We start from the raw sequence: 13911 nt of genomic DNA, 5'->3' as shown, positions 1-13911 counted from the left end.
ACTTTGGCCTAAACCCCAGGTCCCATGGCATGCCTCACTGTAGGACCTCACCCATATAGAATGCAATTGTAAACGACTGTGATTATTTAAGCTTCGACTTTTAAGTTTATATGTTGTTCATTTATAGATGTTGTGTGAACTCGTTGTTTAAAATTTACACAATCAATATAAAACATATACAACATAATACACTATGGGATATTAAACATTGGAACTATTGGTGTACAAGGATGATAATGGATGATGGCGCTTGATGGTTGTAGCAGCAACATGTCTATACAGCTGTGCGTTTAAGACAGTTGCTTCAACCCAATAATAAATTGTGAACTGTCAGTAATACACAAAAAACAATCACCCACAAAGTTACATACGCGGTAACTCGTAAGCAGGCACGAGGTGTATGAAAAAGAACGTCCGTGTTATAACGACTATTGTTGCCCCGTCATGCGAGGATGAATAAGTTACATTTATGCATTTAGTCATTGTTTATATTGAATAAATGGTGAACTTGTCAAAGATCGAGTAAATTCCCAACGCCCGCCGGAATCCGAGGCTTATTTTCCCGCCTCAACATCCTGATCTCCGCGAAAGAAATTCTTAGCTTTGCAGCGATAATGAACAAACAAAATAAACTTCCCGACGAAACCGAACCCGCACAAGGCGACTGCAGCGCACGCCATTATTGAGTTCCGATCACCATCTGGGTGCTTCCAATTCCTGACCACAATACCCGAGCTAGCAAACAACATTGTGGGCCATATAGTCACCGTGTAACGCGTACACCGCGCAAACAGAAAGTTTTCCAACATAAAGAAAACGATGACAAACACACCGATGATTGCGAGGACGATGGTTCCAGAATCCTCGGTGGAAATCAACTCTGAAATAATGGAATTGTTTTAAAAGCGTCCACGTTCCAACACGTTATATTAAAGTTATAGAAAATTTGGTTTAATGGTTAATGTTTGGGGGTTCATTGAACAATGTACTGCAACCAGTTGGTTAAATCACAAGGAATACGTTTAAAAAAGAAAACCCATAAAGTTACATACGTGGTAACTTGTAAGCAGGCACGATTTGAGAAAACAGAAAACTCGTGATATAACGACTGTTGTTGCTCGCCTTGTAAAGATAAATAAATTACTTTCATTACTAAATAAAGGCGACGTTAACGAGTATTTGCCTATTTTACCAAAGAGATCGGGTGTTTATAAAAGGTTAAGACCCGTTGGTCAAGAAGATCAAATCATATTTGTTTGTGAACATAAACGCGCGGGTTGGTTTCTGCTTGTAGATTGTTTGGCCTTAACTAAACACTGCATGCTGTTATGATGTTCGGTTTGTTTATTATTACTACAAACACATTTCATTCTATTTATAAATCCCCAAACAATTATCTTGATATTGAAATGTGTTCGCATGATTCGGGGGCGTGGTTATATATGAACTTACTAATTAGACTTTAACATTTTTTTGCAAAATTTTAAACAAACAAAATCGCTTATTCTTTAATTTTATTTCTATAATTCCACTCCTATTATTGGAAAACATTCTTATTATTTCGCATAATCGCCCATTGTTGTTATAAAATGGTGGAAAATATTTAAATTCCATGGAACTTCCCACTATATGACGTAACAATGTCGCGGATTCTGGAAGATTCTATGTTTGATATTTTCCGTTTATTTTCTAAACTTCCGCATCGGGTAGCGGACACGACCACGTGAGATGACACGATGGGGTTTGTTTAATTACTGTTGGCTGCGACCCAGAGTTTAAATAGCAACTGTGTGGATGATTAACTTATATTCAAAGGTGGTCTTTTGGTAGGTTGGTGGGCTGTTTTATGTTTTCATATTTGGTAGGTTGGGGTAATATGGGCCATTTATTTTCTTTTATCGTCCCATCGGGTAGTAAACAAAGAATATTTACTAAAGGGGGCTTGATTATTAAAACACGTTCAGGGATTTAGGTGCAAACGGTTTCCCATCTTACCCTTTATTATATTTTATACGCTTTCTCAACCATGGTTCGTGCCCCCCCTGCCACATCAATAAAATAACCTACATTTGTTTTAGCATATTTAAGCCCTTTATTTTATTCACCAATTGCAGCAATCGACCTCTCAAACCAACAAGGCCATGAGCAGAGGTTCGCTTGTGCCCCAACTCCTATATGTTCCTGTTGGCGATGGTTGAAAAACCCTGACATGTAACGATTACAAATGTGATGTACAAATGTATAACCACCAATACCTTGCTCAATATTTTACACCTACGAGCGCGGACACATTACATCCACGCATGCATGATATGTTGTAACTATAACTAAACATGGGGAAACTTCCAACAAAAAATCGTGGGAACTTACGCGGTTCTGTGTTACGTCATAATAAATATTCTACAATATTGTTTGTTCTCACGAGGATTTGCTAGAGCTAAAAAAAAACGCGGGCAATGTTTGCGCGTGCTGTGTCCTTGGGCAAAAATTGCTCCAACCCAGTGGTTACTAATGGGTTGTCCAAATTGTCAGCCATAAAAATCCCGCACAAAGTTACATACGTGGTAACGTAAAGGGTGAAACTAAACACCCATGCAGGGTAAATTAGGTATTTATTCGTCCATATTCTTTTGAAAAACATGTTTATTGGACGCTTACAAAAAGCTACGTCACAAATTATTACGTCACTAGCGATGACATCATACCTCTTGAAACAGCGTGGTCACTCTTTGGACTATCGTGGTACACCATCACTACAATGAGGTTGAGCAGAGTAGCTGGAAGAATCCAAGCAAAAAGGATTCCTTGCCCGTTGTGAATAAGAATACGGATCGTGTAAAGCAAGCCTGGGGAAGGTATGGGTTATATTGCAGCTAATGTGACATTGTGTCTAATTTAGTCATGGTGTAGAAATTTGAAACCAAATACATTGTGTGGAAAAAACTTTTGTCAATTTTCACTAATTAAATACAATTTATTGCGCAAAAGTATTGTTTAAAAAAATGGTGTAAACAAAGACTGTTGGTATAAAACGTACAACTTACGTTTTCGATGATTTTCCAAATAAACAATTTCGTTGTCAATCGCTTTGTATGAGATGACAATGCAGCAGTATGACGTCACAGTGGACATTGATAGGAGAATGAGAGATAATTCGAATATTTCGCGGTCGAAGGTGAACAACCAACCAAGCAATCCGCCGAATGTTAGAATCCAACAAACGAAGAATGACTACATGTGTGGGTACAGTATTATGATCAGTGGAGGTTACATTTTTAGTAGGGGCACAAAGTTACATTCATCGTAACGTGCAAGCTGACACGAAGTGCATGAACCTGGCACGAAGTGCATTACATTCAAAATGAAGTATTTATCCTCACATGGCGGGGCAACGTATGTAACTTTGTAGATAGTAATATATGCTACATTTTTGTAGATGTGTCTATTATTGCATTAATTTGTACATATGTTTCCATTAATAAGCCAAGCATCGTATTTGAGCAAAAAAATCGTTATATGCACATTTTACTTAAAAATATAAAACTATAGGCCTATAACCAAATATAAATAATTCATACGAAACAAAGTTAATTATTACGTCATATACTCACAGTTGGTAATAATGGTGGTGACCTCATAATGGGGTTCATTGTTGGTTTCAAACATAATGAAATAACGAGGAAAGCTGCCGCGATAAGGTTCCAAAGATATATAAGCGGCCACAAGATTGAAAACACCCATCCAGCAGGCGTTATGTGAACCGGGTATTTCTCGCTAAGTAGTTCCATGTTATGTAAATATATATCTGCGGATGAAAACCTTTGTTGTTTTGGAAGCCAAATGTTGTTGATTTAGCTTCAGTAAAACATAAATCAGCTCCTATATACGTGGTAACTCGTAAGCTGGCACGAGTTGGCGGACACCCGCGTTATAACGACTGTTGTTTTTGACCACGCCAGGATAAAGTAAGTTACATTCATTCATTCAATCTATATCAACACTTCGATCGTATAACATGGGGCTGACGAACAAACTTAGCTACGATTGTAAAAATTGCAAGCAAGCTAAACGGTATATTGGCCTGAATCTGCCATATTTATAACTTTTACTAAACATGTCTAATGCAATGCAAATATAAAGGCAGTTAATGGGATAATATATTTCTCAACAAAATGGAAAAAACAGGGACTTATGGCTAGTTAACCAGAAGCAAGGATTCACAAAAAGCCTATTCACCGCGTGTGTACAGTATTAAACAAGACATGCCAATTGAATTATTAATAACCAATATTTTGTACAGGTTGACTTACGTGGTGCCAGCAACATAACATTTGTACCAAACGTATTCACATTAATTGGTACGCTGTTCAGGAAAGCGAAGACCGCAGTTACAACCGTAATCACGAAGGAAAATATTACCAGAGCGTATTTGAAATACTTCAGTAATATGAACGCCATTTTATGGAATGCTGTAATTCAAATGGAAGATTATAAAATAAGTTACATTTTTACAAATGATATATAGTAGGATGGGGGAAGATGGGACACCTTTGACACATAATAACCAAATATCCTGATCGCGTTTTAAACAGTTAATAACGGTCTATGGGAGTCGTGAGAATACGGTTTCATAATTCTTTGAATGTTCTTTGTTTACTACCAAATGCACGATAAAATAGGTTGAAAGGGTGTCCCATCTTCCCCCACCCTACTATATTATTGCGTACTATACGTTAAACAACGAAAAAGTCCCATTCTTTTAAAATCGATTGGGTAACTACGGGTATCTAGTTCAAATACTGCCCAAGTTAGTATGGTAATTTCAGTTGATCATGACGTCAATCATAGCTTGATGACGTCATATGGTCTATAAATAAAAGCACAATCCGCCAAGAACGGATGCAAACTTTCACAACCCTCTAACCAAACTTTTATATAAGCTGATGATGTCAGGTATTTTAAAAGAACTAATTTGGCTCAGGATAGCAAATTCTTACTTTGATAAACTGTAAGATCCCTGAATTAATATGTTTTAACTTCCTGAATTAATATGTTTTAACTAAACGTTTACACCAACAGTGGAATATATATGACAGCGACATTTTCGTTGTTGCCTGATGGTTGATCCTGCCAGTAGTAACATGCTTGTACAATGATTAAGCACGAGCTCACTTGGATAAAACCTACTTCCTCGGTTAACTTCTACAACTGCGGAACAAACATTATGAACTCATGCTTCTAGCACCGCGCTTTTTTCATTATGACGTCACAGACGCAATTGCCCTAAAATAATTAAGTTGTTCTGCTACGTTCGTTGTATCTGTGTCGTAACAATGTTATTGTAGAACACGAGTGTTTGTGATGCCACAAATAATGACATCGTCAAATTGGAGGGAAAATAAACTGATTTGAAATCTTGTTTCAATTGTTTGTTGTGACATCGTAACAATGTCGCTTGTTACGTTTATATAGACCACGTGACACGAAATTTTGATGCCAATATTATATAAAATTATTTTTTAATTTGGCGCCGCGCTTTTTTGACATTTTTCTCGGTAGTTTTTACCCGTATCGTGTTTTAACGGCAGTAGTTTTGCTGTTATTCCCATCTCTTCAATGTTTTAAGGTCATTTTAATGGATTTGATCTTCGCCGTTGTATTCGAAGAGACAAATACAACACAACATCATTTACTATAATCCACAGCTGAGGTCCGAGGCATGTCGGAACCAAAAGTCAGAACACCTCTAAGTCAGCGATGTCTCATTACCCGTAAGTTTAAATTTAAGACGTCTGGTAGCAATAAATTCATACATATTCACAATAGTGGCAACGTCGAGCCTCGAACTTGGTATCCTCTCCTCTTGTGTGTCAAAGTGCCGGGGGTTGGCGGGACTTCCCCACATGGAAAACCCCTTTTAATATGCAAATTATATTTTATCATTTTATTCAAACCATTGTTAGTAAGTATTGGTCGGTAATTAAGTGTCACGTGATTAGAAAATATGGGTAAGTGACGTAACAATGCGAAATACTGCAATAATCGTGTAAACGCGGTTAATAAAGACTCTCTGTGACGTCACAAATATACATTCCATTAGATAACAATATGCATTATGACGTAATTAATTACAGAACCGTAAATAATTGTTAAAATATGAAATTTGATTGGTAGAATAGATATCACATTAACGCAGCCATAAACATCTTATAAACACAAATACTGCCCCGATAGAGGTATAGCACGCCACCTAACGGTCAAAGTATGGCACTACTCAAACATAGAAATAGCATATTTATGAATTTTGCACCAAAGTTTCTACAATGATTAGTAAAGACGAAGTGCACATTTATACCACGCAGGTTAAAACAAGAAAAGTTTAAAAAATATAAAAATCATGGCAGCGTATTAGTGCAGATCGTATTATGACGTCACACAGACGTAAATAGACTCCCGTTGGCCGATGCAGACTTTGATCCGGCTTGCGCAAGTCTAAAATGAAGAATTGAATGAATGAATGTAACCTTTTATCCTCGCATGGCGGGGCAACGACAGTCATTATAACACGGGTGTTCTGTTTCATACACTTCGTGTCAGCTTACAAGTTACTACGTTTTTATATATGGCTGATAATTTGTACAACCCATTAGTGACCACTGGGTTGGAGCAATTGCCGTTAAGTGTCTTGCCCAAGGACACATATGCTCACAATGGTAGCATCGAGCCTTGAACCCATTACCTCTGGGTTACAGGCAAGCGCTCCAACCACTAAACCCCCACTACCCCTCCCCCCACCTCATAGCAGCAAGCGCTTGTTCAAGCTCATAGTTCGCTCCATTCTTCTCCGATAATTCCTCCTGCAACCTCCTCCGTTGCTCCTCGGAGTCGGTGAGCAATTGTTCAACTTCCATCAGTTGTTGTTTCAATGATTTTGCACGAACGCTCAACTGGGGGAATATGGTTGTTATCTATTGGTTAAGTTACAATCGCGCCACAATCAATAAACGTAGCTTATTAATCCTATCGTTGCGGTCGCTTCATATTTAGTAGCACATGATGTAACGACGCATTCACACTGGTCGCATAAACAACATACATATGAAATGTTGAGGTTATGGGCAAACTGTGGCCCCATCAGGTCACACGACGTGTTTTGCCGTAGGACCTCACCCATGCATTATAGCACTTGGTGTATTCTGTTATGATGGAACGATAACCAGAACTACGGAACACATACAACAGCCATGAATAAGATGTGTTAGTAGCACCTGTCGTCTACTTAACAAGTACGAACATAAATTGCCTGTGTGTTTCGTACCAGCTCTTTTTCATGATTGGCCTTGTTAGTTTCCGTCTCCGCTTGCTTCAATACCTCGCGCAACTTTTGTTCCGTCTTCCTGTGGTGATTGTCTATCGCGTTCAACTCACTATACGGTATTGTGATGTCATATTAGTAAAGAAGAAGTAATTATAGTAGGTTGGGGTAAGATGGTTCATGTTTTCATTCTCTTTTATCGTCCCGTTTGGTAAAAAAAGAATATTTACAGAATTAGATAACTAATTGCACACGACGCTAAAACACGATCAGGAAATATGGGATTTTATGTATCCCATCTTGCCCCACATTAATGCATTACATCACAAAAGCCACACCCACAGCGGCCACATAACGACCTCCCCACCCCATCATTATGTAATTAACCCAATATTAACCCCATTACCCCAACCCACGTAAACCTAACTATCACCCCATGGCACTTTTACCCAGCTTAAACAAACATTACCCCTATATTTACCCAACAAATAACAGACACCCCCATTATAACCCCCACCCAACCCCACCCCATACCCAACAACCAACCAATTTTAAATCCTGTATTTAGTTACCAAACAAACCAAACCACAAGAAACATTATAAACAACAAATCACACATTTTCACATCATCTTACACCCCCCCTCTTATGCCCCACACCCCAACCCCCATCCCCCCCCCACCTCGCCTCCTGCTGCAACTTTTCCTCCAACGCCCCAATCTTCTCCCTTAGTGAGGACATCGTGTCCCCTCCATCAGGAAGATCAACCTCCCCCCTCTCAAGCTCCGTTCGTAACCTCGCGATCTAAACAACAACATTAATATCAACAAAACCAAAATACAGAAAAGTTTAACCGAACTTATAACGCGCATATATAAAACAACAACAATAACATTTATATTGATTTTCAGCCACGCTTTTATTTGACATTTTCCTCAAGCAGTTTTCACCCATATCGTGTTTTAACGACTGTTGTTTTGTTGCTAATTCCTTCTTTTCGTTGTTTCATAGAACCAACAGATCAAACACACGTCACTTCCCCCATACACGAAGCTACATCGCCACCCAGCGACCTCAGCAAACATAGAAACCCTCCATTATCAACACACGAGTATTTGTTCTAACACACGCGTATAACAATCGCTATTATGACGCAGTTGGCAGCACGCGGTAGCGAGTTTAAAGCATTGTGACGTCATATAAGCCGGCTTCGTTTGTCTTTGTCGGAAATTCTAAAATAAATTGACAATTGAACTTTGAACGTTCGAATCTTACACTGGGTGACGTAACAAAAGAAAGGCTAGTGAGTCGTGACTTTTATTTATTAGATTAGTGTCGGGTGTGTGGGGGGGGGGAATGTTGCCACCCAGGTTACCAACCCCGACCATGGGGTTGAAACAACAGATGGAAGCTATTCTCCCCACAAGCCATCCATCACAAACATCGGGGTTGAATGACGCACCGGCGGGCATCGGGGCGCGCCATCCCCGCAGAAACAACTCCCGATATATTTAGCGACAATCAAAACCTCGTTAGCGAAAGTTTGTCACCGATTTCGATTCCGCAACTTTTCGAAGAAACGGGAGCGCGAAATCTCGGTGTCACGTATTGTTACGTTATAAATAGATTTCATATGAAACAATGCCGCACTTAATCACCAATTATTACGTCACAATCAGCGGTGTTCCGCAACAATTATCTTTTCACTGATTTCAAAGAAATTCGTTCGAATATTGAACTTGTGTGTATGACGTCACAATCCAACCACTTTGCGACAGCGCCTTCCATTATCATATTGTGACGTCACAAGGTGGTTTGTGATGGAAACCGCGGATTTGATTTATGGCCATTGTTCCAAAGACAATGGAATAACAATCCTAATTATGACGTAACATAACTTTATTTATCTTTTCGAATATTAAATAATTTAAAACAACGAAGGAGAATTAGCAGCAGAACGAGTCGTTAAAACACGATATGAGTTAAAGCATGGCTGCTTAACCCAACATATACCATGCCATATTAGGTTGTATTATTCCCACCTCTTGTTTCTGGTTGTTTGTGTCGCTTTGTAAAACTTCAACTTGACTTCGTTTCATCTCAATCTCGTTCTCCATCTGCCCGATCTTATCCTGACATAAATATAATATATTATAACATATATTGAGTGTAACCTGGTTATCCTCGCATGACGGGGCAACGACAGTTGTTATAACATGGGTGTTTTGTTTCATACACCGTGTCCGCTACGAATCAGGGCTAGAGGTAGGCGTGGCCACCACTCTGGTATTTAAAAATGCCCCCCTCTCCTTGCGTTGCATTATAGAATACACGAAACACCGTTCGTTTCCTCGTTATGACGTCACAAACAACATACTTGTAATATTTGTAGCTTGTTTACAGAATCCTCCCTCTCTTGCTCCACCTGGTTAAATTTATCGGTTAATTCTTCCACCGCTAGCTGGAGTCGAGAGCATTCTTCCTCAGAATCACTCGCCTGTGACCGAAGGCTGTCACCACGTGATACCTACGTCATAAACACGATTGTTAAGCGACAGAAACCATTGTGACGTAGCAATAAAGATAAATTGATTAAGTTTTGGCTCTAATGACATCTTATGCAAATCGGTGACTTAAATAATACCGGTGATTTTTTAGCTACATCACATTAGCATTTGTTTGGTTACTCGGTCTTTCTATGACTGTAACCCCCTGGTCACCCCAACCCACCCCCTAACTACGCCTGGTCACCCCAACCCACCTCCTAACTACGCCTGGTCACCCCAACCCACCTCCTAACTACGCCTGGTCACCCCAACCCACCTCCTAACTACGCCTGGTCACCCCAACCCACCTCCTAACTACGCCCCACCTCTTTCCTCAGTTGATCATTCTCCACCTGCTGTTCCTTCAACCTCCCCCGCAGCTCTTCCATCAGCTTTTCCACCTCCCTCATCTTACGTTGTTCCACCTCATGTGAGGACCTTGCACGGTCGGCATCTGATGACGCAATTTCAAGCTCTGACGTCAACGCTTCCACCTACGTCATTGATGACGTGATTAACAAGTATTCAGTAATGGGTAAAACTGTATGTTGAGGTAATGGGCCAATTCTGATCAAAATCCCTGTTATGTGTCCTTGGGCAAAATACTTAACAGCAACCCAGTGGTCACTAATGGGTTTGTATAAATTGTCAGCCATACATAAAAACAACAATCACCCACAAAGTAACTTGTAAGTGGGCACGAAGTGTTTAAAACAGAACACCCGTGTTATAACAATTGTCGTTGCCCCGCCATGCGAATTTTCAATTGTGTCAGATCCCATAGCATGTCTCACCCAGATAAATAACATCAACAACCAACCAGACACAACACATAACAAGCGGAAACATCTTATTATCCAGGTCGTTGCCCCCAACACGTAACTAGCCTGCTATAAATACACATGATACTCTACACACTTATAACCATGATAAAAGTCGATATTTCCACAAACGCCCGCGGCAGAATATGCGTCGATATTCAAACTACGTCGCATCCTTCTAGATTCGACTATGACGTCATACACGCGAATGTTTAGTAACAAACCTGGTGGTTTTAGGCCGAAATCTCCAAGTTCGATCATTTACCCGCCATGATTCAGTGTGGTAGGCAACAACCGTGGATCAATCGATGTTTATTACGTGTCTATTGATCATTATGACGTCATTATTACACATTGTGATGACGATTTTAAATATTTCAACCACACCTACTTATCAGTCGACTCGTACGTGAATATTTAAATATTTTTAACTAATCTTAAAAGTGTTTTGTTAAACAAACAACTTACGTGCCCAACATGAACAAACGACACCGTTGTTGTTTTAACCCACCCCCCCGCCGCACGCCCTTTTACACCCCCCCCTACAATAGATATCCAACCCCACATCCGACATCCCCACAAACCACGCCCATATTTAAACCCACAACTCCCCAATACTGAATCCACGTGTGTGGTTTACTCTATGTGTTTTTCTATAATTTTAATCACTTCCTAATTTGTTTAAATTAATTACAACTCAATATAAGTTATTTATTATCGCGGGTTTCGCAGCCACGCCTTTATTTGAAACTTTTACTTAATTCCCTTTCCTTTATTGTTTTAATTCATCTGATATCCGCTATCGTATTCGAAAAGATAAATACGTTTGTTAACCTCCCACGACGTCCCGTCTTACCCCGTACTGTCCCGTCCCACCCCACCTGTTCCTTTAGTTCTTGCTTTTCCTTCAACGCGACTTTAACTTGTTCGTTCCTCTCCTGTAGATGGGACTTAAGGTTCTCAAACTGTTTGTCGCTTTCTGACATAAAAGATTCCATTTGTTGCATGGACGATTGTTCCGCTTTACGCTGCAATGACGTCATTTCTTCGATCTGTAAATGCATGACGTTATAGGGGAAGTACCAAAACTCGATATTTTTTATTGTGTGCAAAAACCCGGATTTTCTGCTTCTTTATGAAAACGTATTTTTATTGTAATGTTAAACGTTTATGCCCAGTTTCAATACGCACATTACAGCCATATATTATGTCACAATTGTCGTCGTTTTCACTCGGTTTAAAACTAAAACTGTCAGTGAAGTAAGAAGATAAAATGAAGATATTTACATTAGTGACCACTGGGTTGAAGCAATTGTCCATCGACACATACACCCACAGTGGTAGCAGTATCCCTCGAACCCCTAACCTCTGGTTACTTAACACTAAGTCACACATCGGCAACTTAACGTAATTCTCATGTTTACTATGACTTAACAATGTGGTTTATACGGTTACAATAACGTCCAAGTTTGCCACTAAACCATCACTATTACCATTATTACGTCATAATACTTAGTCGCGACCACAGTAACCATGGAAACATCAACATTTGTTTCAGGAATTCCAGAAATGCATGTTATGATCTAATAATGCTTGTTTTATGACGTAACAAACAAATTAAAGAAGACGCGTGTCACCCATTGTTCAATTGTTTGATTTGAAAGTTTTGCCGCCAAATGTCGCGACTAATATGACGTCACAATCATCATTGTTCGGAAATTAAGTCGCGATTAGAACATTTGGAACCCGAGACATCGACCCATATATGGAACGCCCAACCAAATAGTTGTGGAATATACCGTAAATGACGTCACAAATATGACGACAACGTAAACGTCGTTTCTCCGCAGCACGAGAACGTCAACTAAAAATATCGAACCGGACGCGTTGACGCTTAAACGCGATCCATAGCACGTTGAGGAGAATGTTGTCGGGGGTAATAGGGGGTTTTGTCTGTTACGTCATAATCACCATTGATGTAACAATGCAGCAATCCGCAATTAACATTATCGGGTCTGTGACGTCACAATACGACATTAATATTTCAACAATCGACTTAAAACAAATCGCGATTGTTCAATTATTTACGTCATATATCCGGTTAGAACGATGTTATGACATCATAATCACGATTTTGATAAAAAGCGACGTTTCGACGTTTATTGTGGGGTGCAATATTGCTTGTGACGTAATAATACACCGATTGTGTCGTAACATGAATAAGATAATCGTGAAGGAGAAACATTCGCGATGAATATTCATGTTTCTCGTGTTTCGATGCTGTTTGTGACGTAACAGATAGATAGAGAAGAGATGCATTGTAACAAAGATATTTTTAACGTCATAATTGCATTAAGTAGGACGACGCGTTACGCTACGCTGGGTGATCGTGGCGGGAATTTTTAACGACTTAATTTACGTCATAACAGGATGTGACGTTATGAACGCTAAACTACAATTCTGGTGGGGGGGGGGGTAATTTTTTGGTTGTAACTTTCTAATCTGGGGACATTGGGGGTCTGGGCGTTATGTTGTTTAGGGACTTAGGGATATTTATATTGATGATTAGGTTTCAACTGTTTGGTTGGGTTTGGGGGTCGTTGTTTTTATGGGGGTGGGGCGTGACTTTACGTTTTTCGTGGAAATGTTGTTTAGCAGGGGGCTAGTTTCGCGTTTCTATGGAATTAGAATCTAATTAAGTTTGTGGACAACGTGTATTGTGACGTAACAAAGTTGAACTTCGCGTCACCATTGTTATGAAATGATTTCGAAGAATCGAAATTCTAAATTGCATTTAATTGTTTAAAAACAAACTTTCCCAAAAATTATTGCGAAAACAATGACTTATTCTTAAACGTCAGGTCACGTTATGAAAAAAATCGAGATTTAGCGAAAAATGTCATTTTATTGTGACGCTACAGCAGAAGCTACGCACGCGACGTCGTCCACGGATCACGTGCACCAAACCCACTGTGACGTAATAAACCACGTTGTGGGGAGACAATGGTTTTGCAGCAATTGTAATGTCACGTTGATGTAATAAACGGACCGCGGTAGACACGATTTACGAAAATTTTCGAACTTTCAATTTAAGTGGGTCGCTGTAATAGCGGGGTTGTAATAATGGGGAATATGACGTCATCGCTTCATAAAAACACAGTAATGCCGAAAAATAAACCGTGGGAAAGTTGACCAAGTATTTATAGAATCCGGAAACACTGGTGTTAAGC

The 13911-nt window shown here is 39.5% G+C and overlaps 2 protein-coding genes across 16 annotated transcripts in view; both read right to left on the bottom strand.

The window, feature by feature from the left end:
- Positions 1-72: 72 nt before the first annotated feature.
- LOC149739372 (uncharacterized) lies at positions 73-4723 on the bottom strand. The gene is made up of 5 exons (XM_089875778.1): positions 4311-4723; positions 3612-3805; positions 3045-3231; positions 2706-2846; positions 73-880 (listed from the first exon to the last, which is right to left on the bottom strand). Exons 1-5 carry the CDS (start codon positions 4456-4458, stop codon positions 555-557), a joined length of 996 nt encoding a protein of 331 aa, XP_089731904.1. The 5' UTR covers positions 4459-4723; the 3' UTR covers positions 73-554.
- A 1206-nt stretch (positions 4724-5929) lies between these two features.
- LOC149739369 (uncharacterized) overlaps positions 5930-13911 on the bottom strand; it is a 42259-nt gene continuing 34277 nt past the window's right edge. For 12 of the 15 annotated variants that reach the window (XM_089875768.1, XM_089875756.1, XM_089875757.1 and 9 more), the window contains 8 exons: positions 11563-11733; positions 10187-10354; positions 9692-9841; positions 9357-9446; positions 7997-8118; positions 7304-7427; positions 6796-6947; positions 5930-6492 (listed from right to left, as the gene is read on the bottom strand). In XM_089875768.1, the coding sequence (XP_089731894.1) occupies positions 6432-6492; positions 6796-6947; positions 7304-7427; positions 7997-8118; positions 9357-9446; positions 9692-9841; positions 10187-10354; positions 11563-11733 (1038 nt within the window). In that variant the 3' untranslated portion in view covers positions 5930-6431. Of the gene's footprint in view, positions 6493-6795; positions 6948-7303; positions 7428-7996; positions 8119-8399; positions 8547-9356; positions 9447-9691; positions 9842-10186; positions 10355-11562; positions 11734-13911 lie in introns of those variants that run through there. The other 3 variants (XM_089875758.1, XM_089875767.1, XM_089875770.1) reach the window with 2 other exon arrangements.

The sequence above is a fragment of the Ciona robusta genome, chromosome 3, assembly GCF_009617815.1.
Source record: "Ciona robusta chromosome 3, ASM961781v2".
NCBI lineage: Eukaryota > Metazoa > Chordata > Ascidiacea > Phlebobranchia > Cionidae > Ciona > Ciona robusta.
Note: the sequence above shows the minus strand (reverse complement) of the source record. Positions and strands in the feature narration are given on the sequence as shown.